This window comes from Battus philenor, unplaced genomic scaffold, assembly GCF_028537555.1.
Source record: "Battus philenor isolate CCGP_79_NKW_IND1 unplaced genomic scaffold, ilBatPhil1.0.hap1 SCAF_12, whole genome shotgun sequence".
In the NCBI taxonomy this organism is placed as follows: Eukaryota; Metazoa; Arthropoda; class Insecta; order Lepidoptera; family Papilionidae; genus Battus; species Battus philenor.
The window spans coordinates 14,401,080-14,414,822 of NW_027181674.1; the positions used below are offsets into that span (position 1 = coordinate 14,401,080).

The following is a 13,743-nucleotide window of genomic DNA, read 5'->3' on the forward strand; positions in this document are numbered from 1 at the left end:
AATCGACTTGTATTATGTTACACGTATGTTACTTAAATTCTACATTCCAAGGCGAGTCGTTTGTCTTAAAATAGCAAAAGCTACGACGTCGAGGATATTTAGTTTCAGGTTTAGGAACGTTAAATTTTGAGTGAGAAAAAGTACCTTTATTTTACTACCTATTTGAAATCATCCTGTATATATTGGCGTCAGCACTTTGAAAAATTGATTAATTGATTATTGTGATGATAAATATTTTTTATTCCGCTGTCATCGGAGGCGACGCTATATGTGTTGCTCATCAAATAAAACAACAATTATATATTTCACAATATTTAATAAATACAAAGGAATGTTTTTATAAATACATATCAAATTAAACCTTATTAATAAATTCGAAAAATATAAATATATAAGTGTGAACAGAAATACGAATTATATTCCCAAAGACTTTAGTGTCGAGGTCTTATTTCACTTGAATCCCATGATATCTTCTTTTGCCTCCAACCCTGGCAGCACCTTTATAAATCCTTTGACCACTCACTGCTTTATTCGATAGAAGTTACTAACATACCTTATTTGTTTCACAACACGGATGAACGAAAGATTTTGAGGATCAAAAATCCACGCGGCTAAAAAACCTATACCCATTCGAAATACCTATTTCCCATACAAAAAACAGTAGAAGATAACGCATAGTAAAGCATTTTAAATTATCAGAATAACATAATAACAACCTCAATGTATCTTTAAAAAAAAACTATGGAATACGGTTTTGTAGATATATCAACGGCTTATACACAACGAAGCCATAGTGAAGTCAGAGAACCATATATTATGATGAAAATATATCGGCAATATATAGTGTAATGGTGATGTATTATTTCCGAAGAGAGAAACATTACTCAAAAAACCTAACTGTCGGTACATTGATCATCTATCGTGATAGACAGATGGAAGAGGAGTCTTGAAACGGAGAGCTATGGGAGGAAATGTAAGTCGCCATTCATATAGACCAACTTTTGAATGCAGTTGATGTGATTAGATGAGCAGAAGACCAAATATGGTTGAAGACATTTGATGTTTATCCACTGGATAACCCATATTTTTATACTGTTCCCTATACTTGATACTAGATGGCGTTCGAAACGCTATAATTCAAAACTTCACCAATAGATGGCATTTGAAACGCTATAATGCAGGAAACCCCGATAGATGGCGTAGAGAACGTTGTAACTTATAGCTTCACTAATAGATGGCGTAGGAAGTATAGTTATGAGGTCTTTTTCCCGGGAGCGGTATTGGTCTTGGCAAATGTCACAAATCAAACATATAATGCAAAATTGATTTTATATACTTCATATTTTAATACAACTAGGCAAGACGGTAATAAACTGTAGTAATCAAGACAAAGACGATAGTATAAACATATCTACCATCCTAAACGCGGTCACCAAGCATTTTTGTTTACAGATTCGAGACAGTCATTTAAGACAGGCCTCAAGAAAGCTCAAGATCACCCAGAGAGCAATGGAGAGGGCAATGCTCGGAGTTTTGCTGCGAGATCTAATCAGAAATGAGAAGATCCGCAGAAGATCCAAGATTACAGACATAGCACAAAGAATTGCTCATATGAAGCTGCAGCGGGTCACATCGCTCGTGCAACCGATGGCCGTTGGGGCGGAAAAGATCTTAAGTGGCGACACTAAGTGGACCTTAACTAAATCGTCGTAGTTAAGGTTGCGAGAAGTCCATCGGTGAAAAAGAAGAAAAACAAGAAGATTTTGGATAACATAGAAATTAAACTACCTGAGCGAAAGAACTTTAGAGCGAACATAAAGATGAACGTGAGCTGTAATAATCATTGGTATTACCATTAACTTATCATTATTTATTTAAGTCTGATGAACTGCTCACATATGGGCGAACCACTTGAATCCCACGTTTACAGTATCGAGAGGACCGCTTTACGCTCGCTGGGGGTAAAGTGCAAGACAGCTGCAATAGCGTTGAGCATGTGTCTCCGACCAGCGTAGTCGGTGGACATGAGGAACGCCATCACCACGTTCTTCAGGTACTCCAGGTTTGCACCCTCGCGCGACTGGATCCTCCTCAACCTATTGACAAATCCACTCGTCAAACGCAAGACACCAATTGACATTTTTATTTTGTTCACTTTTATTAATCCATTTAAAACATATATACGAAACTTTTTTTTTTCAACATTAATGTAAGATGAAAAAATACTAAATATTTTTCCATAAAAAAACTTCCTAAAGAACTTTTAATGATATCCATATTGAGCAAACATTCAATAAAACAAATTCAATTCATTTAAATCCAAAAAAAAATTCACAGAATGATTTCAATGAACGAATGAAATATAAAATAATACCTGTCAATCTCCTCCTTCAAAGTCCTTATTACTTCTTTGAATCTCTCTTTCTCGATAGTGGCCTCTCTCTGACAATCTCTGGAATAATAACATGATATAAATATATATTTTTTTACATATATATCTCCATGGAAAAGATTATTAATACCTGTATTGTCCTTCCAGCACGTGTTTCTCCTTCCTTAGCTGCGTTATGTCTAGATCTTTTCGTGCAAGTTCGTGGGCGTAGTGCAGCATATGTGGCGGCGCCGACCCATCCTATAAACCAATTCGTTTCATTATATTTGTAGTAAGACACAAAAGCATGTGTCAACAATAGTTACATTTTGAGTTCTTTCTGATATTTAATAAACAGAGAGGGATTTATTACTCACTTTTAAGTAATAGATCTCTTTTCCTTACTTATAAACCCCACGTGACAGATTCATATTTTTATCAGTCGAGAAATTATTAAAAATAGTATGTATATAAAAGAGTATCTAATGTAGGGATTGCTACATCTTTAATCTCTAGACATATCTCTAGTTTCCAATTTTCTTTATATCTCTATCTACTCCTTTGTATCTAATTCCCCATCTCTTTCTTTATTTTTCTCTACTTATCTAACTTTCTCGACCTATACCTCGCCCTCTGTATCCATCCCTCTTCATGTTTCCCCATATCTATACCTTTATTTATGTCTCTATCTTTTTCTTGGTCCCCATCTCTCTTTGTATTTTCGTCTCTACTCCACCTTCATCTGTCTCTACTTTTTTCTATGTCCCTATCTCTTTTCATGATTTCGTCTCTACTTTGCCCTATACATGTCTCTAACTTTTTCATAGTTCACATCTCTTTCATGCAATTATAAACATCACAAACCGAAGTCAAGCATTTTGGTATTTTGCTTTGTACATTTGAATCTTTTTCTTGACGACGCCCACATTACCACTTAAAATTAGACCAGAATTATATCTTAGTGTATTAAATAACCACTTACCGTCAACATTCCAGGTCCCTCCTTAAGCAGCCCTTCCTCCGTGCTGACCTTCCTGGACCTCTCGCTCCTGGAGCGTATGTAGTTGTCGGTCTCTTCCAGCAGGGTCGCGTAACGATCCCGCTGTGTCTGCACCTGCTTTTCCAAGCTCTGCACCCTGGCCTTTAGTTCTGAAGTCACCTCCTTGTGGTAATCCGTCTCGCTTTTTAATTTCTGCAGTAATAATAATATATTTATTTCAAATACATACAACGTTAGGATTAAAGAAGAAAATTAATATGAACCTCATAATTATTATCTTATTCAAAAGAATTGGATACAAAAAAAGAATCTTTTCAGCTGATATACAATAAACCCAGATCTCATATATCATTATAATGGAGGTCAATTTGATACTTCTTCTTTTCAGCTAATGGACGCCCACTGCAAGATATAGGCCTCCCCCCTAAGGTCGCCACGGTGACCAGCCCTGCGCTGCAAGTATCCAACGACTTCCGGCGACCTTTAACTATGTCATCGGTCTACCTAGGGGAGGGTTTACCCACACCGCGTCAACTGGCTCGTGGTCGCCTCCTGAGAACCTTTCAGCCCCAATATAATAACTTGGCATTATTTAACTTTAACAAATAAAAGATATATATCTTTACAATGAAGAATAAGTTACCAGTTATTGAATATTAACCTATGTTAAAGCAGGCTAGTGGTATCAGGGTAAGGATGCGTTTACAAAGGCGCAAAACATCAACCTTCATCGGCAGTTTGCACGATGCTGTTCTACTGACTTGGTATTTTTCGGACAATTATGGCTGGCTCTATAACAAATAGATTGGGACAGCCTTTTATGTCAACTAAAAAGACGACGTAAGAACAAATACAAAAACTGTTATTTGCACACCTAAAAATTGTTGACATTTAAACTCGACTTTATATTTCTTTACGATTGTTAACGCCTACTAATATCATCCATCCCTTTCTGATGCTTATAAAAGGAATTTGAAAGAGCTGAATATGAACTATGTATTTTTGTAGTATGAACAAGATATATTACCTCTTCATGCAGTTTAAGTGAATCTTCTTTATCCTGTTTCTCTTCTTCTAACATAAGCCTGTATGCTTCTACCTTCTCTTTCAGCACAGATATCTCTGTTCTCAAGTCTTCCACTTCATCGTCTTGACTGCATTTGGTATTCTGTGCTTTGTAATTATCAAATTCGTATTTTAGTTTGTCTACTTGCTCTCGACACTTGTCGTGGATGTTATCATAGCCTTCCACTTTGAATACTGTGGTTATGTCTATAGGGTTGCCAAGTTTTTCATTCTCCGATATCAACTCTTTTTTCAAAATGTGTATCTTGTCTATGAGCGTTTGGAGGTATTCGCTATCTGCTAACTTCTCATTGTCTGTTTCACTCTTCTGCTGGTTCTCCTCTGAAATAGAAAGAAAGAAATAAAAAGAAAACGAAAACAACTGAGCAGAACAAACGGCCACTGCAGCCTTAAAGTTCTGGTGTGAAGATCACGACCAAGCAGGGGTCCATTTGTCCCTTTCTTTCTCTCTCTCTCCGTAGCCTCCTCCTGCAACATTACTTTTTCGCAAAATTTTATACTAGCGCTCCATTATCGTTTTGTACCATCATCTTAAAGAAGCCTTTGCAGTGAGAGGTCATTCCCCGCAATATCGGAGAGTTTTCGGCGCAGCTTCCCAAGCTGTACATTCCTCGAGCATGTGCTGAACCGTATCCTCTTCAATACCACAATGGCGGAACATGATTGATGGTTCCCTTCTATGGTATCCCCTTTCTATGGCGGTACATGTACCAACAAAAGCATCCATGCTCTGAAAGCACCTGCACCAGCTGGGAGGTCAGAGTACAGTGCCGTCTGTTAATAAACTTCTTAAATTTATAGCATGATAATTTAAAGATTTTACATTAGTATGTATAGGAGCACCGTACATATTTGCCCACAGAATAACTTTTAAAAATCTAGATATAGGTAAAATAAGCCTGCCTTTATTTGTATATATTGTATCTGTTGCTTGACGTATATGTGCCATACACGGGTATCAGCAAAATGCTAATCAAGAAAGTGAATATTTGCCATAATTAGATATAGAGTAGTGTAAAAAAATAAAACCGAAACATAAAACTTTAAAGTAAAGGAGAGAGGATATATGCTAAGACTAATTGAAAGAAGAATGACAACAGAATGATATCACAGGAACGGAGAAATAAAGTGACAATTGAAACGATGGGAAGACATCCTCAAAAAATTGGCTGGTACAGAATAAGAACAGTAGAAGAGAGAGAAATATGTAAAAGTTTAGAGGAGACCTTTGTAGAAGAACAAGCCGTCGATTGAAAAACCGATATCATATACTAACCGCGTCTACTTGCTATCTTGTCGAGAAGACTGCCATTAAGCGACTCCTTCAGCTGCTGTATCGTTTGCTGATCTTTTCTTCTTCTCAAATCATACTCTCCTATCGTATGTGAGAGCTCCGCTAGTTTTCCTTCTAACAGGGCCACCCTCTCCTCCTGTCGAGCGCAGATCTTGCGTGCCGATTCCTCTGCCCGTTTCGCTTTTATTTGTTCCTGCAAATAATCATCAAAATAACTATTCATCTTAGAGATTAATTTAATTAAACAAAAATTAATTATTAATGACGTCCTTAATCTTACGTTTATCTGAGTTACCTAATGTATCAATTCCGTGTTCCTTGCATCCCAGTTGATTTTCATTAACAACTGACTGATTTGGTCTAATATTCGGCTTATATACCTTTCGAAACCGTTCTAGAATCTTTGTTCGATTTAAATTTGGATCATGCAGCATTTAGTTGTGAACGCTTTGTATCACTGGCCACTACGGCCACGATTATTATTAGAATTAATTTAATCTAGTGAATTCGAATTGAATTTCGAACGCTGATTTGAATTCGAACGCTATCAATAATATTATCGCTGCTAATGTGTTTGGGTCAATCTTTGTACACAGTATGATTAGCATAGATGTAAGAAGTTAGTTTTTTTATATATATAGCTTATTTTCTTTTAATTAATAAAGGTTCACCCTGTACAAAATCTATGTTTAAGTAATATATAATAAAAATCGTTTTTAAAAATTCAAATACCTACATATTAAAATTAATTGTTTTTAGTTATCTGTCACTACCACCGTGCGAGCCAGTACACGCGGCTTTTGTAATCCCCCCACTAGTGGGACTGACGGTATAGTTAAGTTCATCATAAATGGCATCGCCAGACTGATCATCGTTGCGATCTTTGGAGGCCTTAAGGTAGGCTTCCATCAATTGAAAAAAATAACAAAATCTCTCACTACACACTTTGTATTACGTGAAGTTCTTGGTCTGTTACATTCAAACAGAGAAACTAAATTAATGTAAAAACATTTGTGATTCATAACTTTAAACATGATGATTGTAAATAGCTATAAAAGCTTTTTGCTAAAAATATGGGATATAAATTCCAATTTAGAGCTGTTACTTCTAATACAGATCACCCTGTATAGAAGATTGAGTTACCTCTCTGATAGCAATAGAGTGTGACTGCTCTAAGAGGGCGAGTTTCTGTTGGAGGCGAACCAAGAGGGCGGGAGTCTCTACAGTTCTGGCTTCAGCGCGCTGAAGCCTCCTCTGCGAAGCCTCCAGTGAACTGCTCAAGTCTCTTACTCTCTTCTCTAGTTCTGCTTGGGACGCTGAGAAATGGTTATAAAACCCATATAGGGTAAGGGAATTAGTAGTTGGCCTTGTACTAGTAGTTGACCATTTTGTATGAAATTTTAAATAATAATTTTTACATGCTTATGATTTATTAAATTGAAAGACTTATTAGCAAAACTAAATCTGAAGGGTATAAGAATTTCCTTTAAATACCCACTGATATTCTAAAATTTAAATATATGTGGTCAATAAAAAAAACATTTTAGCAGCGCTCTTAAATGGTCAATTACTGGTGCCGTTACCTTATATAGTGTTGAAACAAATAAATGAGTTACTAAAAAACTCGAGACTGGTTCAACCGAATCGGCTATATTATACATTATACAAGTTGTATCGTCGCACTTAATGCATTATAGGCATTTTATACCACACTGTATATTAAAAACATCGTTATAATTTTAGCCATATGACGTCCACTGTTGGACATAGGACTACTCTATTTAATTACAAGAACGGTTTTGTTGGGAAGCAATAAGCAAATGTTTGCTTTGCAAATGGCTTTATTTACTCTATGATATGTCTGCAAAGAGAATTTTTTTACACAAATCAGGAACCTTCCTCGTTTATTAATGAAAATTGTCACCATCACTATTTCAGCCATTAAAGCGTCCACAGCTGGACAGAGACTTATTTACTTATTTATTTATTTACTTATTTACTTTATTGGAGATAAACAGTAACAAAAAGTAGTAAGAAAGTACAAACTAGAAGCGTAGACATATAAAATTAGTTACAATTGCTACCTTATAACTATCTCACTAAAAACATTTAATGATTTATGGTCAAACAATGACAGAATAAGTAAAAACATTAATAAACAGGGGTCAAAGACTATGGTTTATAAATTTATACCATGTTTGTTTATATATCTATATCATATATTCATATTATAGTTTAAATTGTATTGTGTGTACCCAATAATTTCGAACGAAATTGTCTAATTTGACTAATATTGACTAATAGAATGCATAGATTAATGCGCGCTACAAAACCAGTAGCATTCAAATATATACCTTTCTCTATCGCACACATCTGTCGCCACGTCTGATTGGTTATAAAGTATTGATTGTGATTGGCTGTTTATTTTAAAATTATTTCTTAGATTTGTTTTATAAATAAAAATTAATTCACTCGTGTTTTAGTTTCAACTTCAATAGACAGTCCTGAATTTACAATAAGGCCAGTAGAAAGCCTGAATCCAACATCTCTTGACGACCTAAAAGGACTTCTGTCCAAATCATTCCCTTACTAATTGAATAATAAAAATACGACCTAATCTCTCTATGCACTCTTTATAAACCATTACTCTCTGTAACTCATAAATACCTTGAGCTTCTGTCGAATTTACAACCTTATCTTCCAGTTTCTCTTTCGTCTTTCTTTCAGAAGACAACTTGACGTGTAGTTCTCTGAAATTCAAATACAATCACTCTTATTAAATATTTTATAGATTATTTTATGGCCCCCGTTTTAAGTACCATTCCTTCTCCCCTACCATGATAAAGCAGATGATTATCATGTTCCTCTCTTATTATTTGTAATATCTTTCATCTCTTTCTTTTTCCTACTCCATCTTGCATCCCTTTTTTACCTTTCCATTCGTACATCGCCTCGTTTTCGTCTCTTTCTCTTCAGGATTCTACATTGACATTTTATTTTTGCTTTTTACATTTATTCGCCTTAGTTTAATATTAACATTGTTTTGTTTCTTTATTAACAATGTCGCAACTTATTTCTTTCTTTTTTAACACTCTTTCTCCATCTTTTTTCCCCCACTCTCTTTCATCCTTTATATTTTCTATCATTCAGCATTCAACATATAGCATTCACTCACATTACAATTACGCATCGCCTCCCATCCTTCGCCACGCTTTACGTCACCCACCACTCTGCAAAAAAACCGCAAGAAGGAAGCTCTCCTTCTCTTCCAAACCCTTTAGTTGTTGGCTCTAATCGTGGATCCTTTGACCTTCCTACAGAAGTCTTGGAAGGTCTGGCGACTTTCCTCATTGCTCACTAGTGAGGCGATGGTTCATTCTTCAATCATTTTCTGCAGCCTAAACTGTTACTGCTTTTTTTCTCCCTTTACATACATCATATATGTTTATAAAATATTAAAGTAGCCTGGAGGCGAAGACGATTCCCAAAGATTTCTAACTTAATAAAGTCAGCATTTACATATAGAGAATATGTTTTTGCTTCAGATATTTATGTAACTCGAAATAAATGCAAGTATGAAGTGGCAGTTGATGAGACACATCGTGTAACTTTGGGGGCCTTTGGGGGCGAAAGGTTCTCGAGTATCGGCCACCAGCAGAAATGGCGTGGGTAAGCCTTCCAGTAGGTGGATCGAGGACAGGAAGTCGATGGATGCAGGCAGCGCAGAACCAGTCATCGTGATGGTCTTTGGGGGAGACCTTGCACATAGCGTCAACCGGCTCAAAACAAGAAGTATGAGACTAATCTTTTAATGTTGTTTTTTTATAAAAGGAATTAGAATCAAAAGAAGAAGAAGAAGTATGTTTTTTTATAACCTTACAATTACAAGTTTTAATTTTTTTTTAAATAAATTTTGACACCCATATAAACCTAAAATTATAAAAGGAATTAGAAATTAACTAAACACTCACTTCATTATGGCAACATTATCTGCCCTCTCTTTCTCCCTCTCTTGTATTTCGTAAGCTATTTTAGCTTTCAAATTGCTGACCTCCACAATATGCTGTTGGACTATCGTCTTTGTCTCCTCCCTCATAGTCGCCAGCATGTTTTCATACTGTAACATATATAAATTACCGACAAACATACATATTTAATTCGATTTTTTTTTATTTTTATATAACATTCAGAAAATTTAATTTAAAAGTATTATGCCGGTTTTTATTTTTATATTCCCAATGTTATAATTCAAGTATATCTTTATTTAAATAAGTATTAACATGCACTTTGAATTGTCGATAACTCTAACGTTATATGTAGTAAGCTACCACCGGTTTGGAACGCTGACGTTGCTGAACAGTTGCTCTTTTTAAATGAAATTCAACAATTTTTAATATGTTGTGTACATCATAATATCAACTAAGTGCACGAATCAACAAACCAGTTTTAAAAAGTTTAATACACCTTTGTTAAAAATTCATGCAACAACAGCATAATTTTGTAATAAAAGAAATTTTTTCTGAGTTATTCCACGTTTTAGCACATAGACGCCCACTGCAAGGCATAAGCCTCCCCCAAAGATATCTACGGTGGGATATACCAGAATCGCCACGCTTGGCAGACAGTTTAAAGATCGCAGTTTCTATTATGGTACACAGAAGACAGTGCTGCTCATCCTCTGGAAACTTGTCTGTTAGCAGTGACAATTCTAGGAAATTAGTGTACAAAGTGTGAATTATCGATTGAATCCTTGGAAACCCTGAAATGTCAGGCCCCTACCTCTGGGAAACCACTGCACGAAATTTTCGGAATTATTTACCCTAAACTATTTTTTCATTCAATCTTGAATGACCATATAAAAGTATGTAACATTTTTTATGAGTGTAAAATATTTACAAGTAGTAAATACACAAATTCCAATCAACCTGTATATTCTGACATAACAGATTTATAAATATGCAAAGTTTAATTGATTATTTATACCTTCTCCCTTGTGACTTTCTTATCAGCTTGAAAAGCCTCTTCCATACGAGACTTTTCTTCCGATAATGTTGCCAATGACTTCATAAGAGCCGCTACAGATTCTTTAGAATCTGGAAATAAATATTTGAAAAATTACATAAACTGTCTTTTAATATAGGTGACATTGCCAGATATAACTAATGTCATCATAAAGATATAAAGCAAAACTCAAAAAGTCACCCTAACCAACTAGCCAAGCATCTAACAATTCTTCAAACAATTCGCATCTAAAGAAAAAAAAATTGGACATCAAAAGCACCAATGTAATGCAAAGATATTTTCAATGAAGAATCTACTCTTGCCTAAGAGTAGATTTCTCTTACCATCCATTTATGTCCAACATATCTACATGTATTCTTTTTATTTATACCATAAATAAAAAAAAAAAACATTCAAAAATGGTTCCTACCCAACTTTTAGAAAGTTAGAGAAATAAGCTGACTATTTCTTTAATTTCATTCTTGTTTTATCTATGAATAAATAAATAAATGAACCAAACCTTCACCGCTTGCTGTATCGCCTTTGCTCAGAGCTTTCAAACTAATTTCCAATGCCTCCTTTTCTTTAACAAGACCCTTATATGCGGCAACAACATCTGAAAAATTCAATATTAACTAATGTAAATATTAAATAAGATATATCTCAAATTATATGTGCATAATGATTAAATAAATTTCATTCAAATAAAGCTGAATAAATTCTTTTAAGAAATTTGCTGCATAGTTGTTTCCTTATACCTGAGGATCATGACCAAACAGTCTTTACTACTATTTTACTTCAGGATTTCTGAGTTTTATAAAGCCATGCATGATGGTAATGCATGCATGTGTACATGCATTTATATAGTCTAGTCTGTAACTGTCTTATAGTCTAGTATCCTTTTACCCTCTAAATAGCCAAAAACTTAAAGCATTTTCAGATTTTTCAAACCAAATTTTTCTCTATGGTATGTACTTGGAGAACTTAAAGATTCTGTGCATATAAACTTTGGATAGTCAGATCCTTAATTTAAGGCCTTTAAGGATAGCAGAATTAGTGTGCAGCAAGCTGGTAGTCAAACATGATATAAACAATTTATAAAATATAATATACTACTGTGATCAAAGGGAGATGAAATTTTCATTTAAAACTCCTGGGCATTAGAAAGAAAGGTAATTTTTTCTTCTAAGTTGGTAGGACCATATACATTATTTGCCAAGCATCTGTTTGTCAAAAACGATATCATATGGCTCAGCTCAAATCATTTTTTTATGTTTGGTACCACAAAGATGTATAATCTTAAATGATTGATGTCACACTGCATTGGTTTTTTGCAAATTTTTTTGCTACAAACTTGACTCATATGACTTGAGTCCATAGCTTCTTGCTATTCAGCAAACTCAAAAGCCCAGTGTGGGGATATATTTTTAACTTAATTCAGGAAATTAAATCTGAATTGAAGAGTCTTGGAGGCTATACCAGTAAAAAAACTATTGTAACCATTTCAAGGGCAAGTGTTTTATAAAAAAGTGTGTTTTATTGGACAGGAATTACATTACAGGGGATAAAATTGATTTGGAATTATAAATAAAGCATTTATATTTTATAGACACCTCTAATATCATTAATAATTAACATTACTTTCTGATCATAGTATTATATATATCAAATTTTATTTCTATTTCTTTTCTTCTTGTCATGGATTGGCATAATCGCCTATAGGCAGTTACATCTTTACTTAACGCCATAGAGTATTGGACGTAATTAGCATAAATGTTTTCACATTATTATGACAGCTTCCAGAACCTTTTCTTGGGCTTAATACCTTAGATCCAAGTTGTTAAGTCACATAGTCAGAAGCTTTATAAAGTGACTTGGTATAGAGACCCCTGAGAGAGAACCTCAATCAAGGCTGTCTCTCAATACACTTTTCTCTTCAGAGGGTGCCTAAGAACAAACCACACCTTGACTGATAGTTATTAATAGATTAAACACATTGGCGATGTGACTCTTGGACGAGAGACTATTTATTTTTATATCTCTATATGCAGTAACTAACATTAATAAGTTTTGGTTTAATGATACCTATGTAATAAAATTACTATATCCAAAATCCTACGTAATATTTAAACGTATAATAAGTGTCATTTATCGTCAGACTTATATTATCGCTTTAAATTTGAAGTAAATTAAGTGCATTTCATTGTTAAGAAGCAAACAAATGTTAACGAAATAGCATCAAAAATAATTATACCAACCTCTAAGCCTGGACTCGTAACGTTTAATTTGATCAGCTTGCTTTGTTATTGTCGAAATTAGTTCTTGCTTCGATAATGATTCCATAATATTACCTTTACGAACTTTTTATTTATAAAAAATAGTTTGATGGGTAAATATTTGTACAACTTTAAATTGAATCTATAATATATTTTAGTTTTTGGTTACTCAGTAATGTATTGATAAATGATATATTATTGTTTGTTCGTTGTACTTCGTTTTTGTTATAGAATTAATATTATCCATTTCCCAATTTCCTGTTTACTAATCCCAAATGTCAACGTCATTAATGGACGTCAAAATCACTTTCTTTAAGAGTTACCATATTATAAATTTATAAAAACCTTATATATATCAATGTTTTTAAATGTACGTATCTTTTACCTATTTTTATTAATTTTTTATAGATAAGTTCCAGTAACTACTTCCTATAATCCATATAATGTGTTTTAATAAATCTAAGTTACTTATTTAATAATTATAAAATTTAAAAGAAAAAGATGCTTCACAATAAAAACACGTTTTCGTTAGTATTTAGTTCTTTTATTTAATAACAATCAGTATTTATTGATATAAACATCACAAGCACGTTAAACATCAACAACATCAAAAATCTACAGAAATAGTACACAAAAAAGGAAAATTTGGTAACGTTGTTCCTTAGGTGTGATATTTTAAAATGATTTATTAAAAATTTTATTTAATATTAAAACA

The 13,743-nt window shown here is 33.9% G+C and overlaps 1 protein-coding gene across 1 annotated transcript; it reads right to left on the minus strand.

Moving 5' to 3' along the window:
• Window positions 1-347: 347 nt before the first annotated feature.
• On the minus strand, window positions 348-13,223 carry GCC88 (GRIP and coiled-coil domain containing 88 kDa). The gene is made up of 12 exons (XM_068776278.1): window positions 13,011-13,223; window positions 11,273-11,368; window positions 10,735-10,844; window positions 9,723-9,868; window positions 8,419-8,501; window positions 6,895-7,067; window positions 5,734-5,944; window positions 4,399-4,778; window positions 3,354-3,563; window positions 2,523-2,632; window positions 2,375-2,452; window positions 348-2,096 (listed from the first exon to the last, which is right to left on the minus strand). Exons 1-12 carry the CDS (start codon window positions 13,093-13,095, stop codon window positions 1,925-1,927), a joined length of 1,854 nt encoding a protein of 617 aa, XP_068632379.1. The 5' UTR covers window positions 13,096-13,223; the 3' UTR covers window positions 348-1,924.
• Window positions 13,224-13,743: the final 520 nt, after the last annotated feature.

Coding starts and splice junctions, on each gene's coding strand:
- GCC88 (XM_068776278.1), bottom strand. CDS start 13,095: ATGGAATCATTATCGAAGCAAGAACTAATTTCGACAATAACAAAGCAA. Junction 11,369..13,010: donor TTACGAGTCCAGGCTTAGAG/GTTGGTATAATT, acceptor TGAATTTTTCAG/ATGTTGTTGCCGCATATAAG. Junction 8,502..9,722: donor GATAATGTTGCCATAATGAA/GTGAGTGTTTAG, acceptor TTTGAATTTCAG/AGAACTACACGTCAAGTTGT.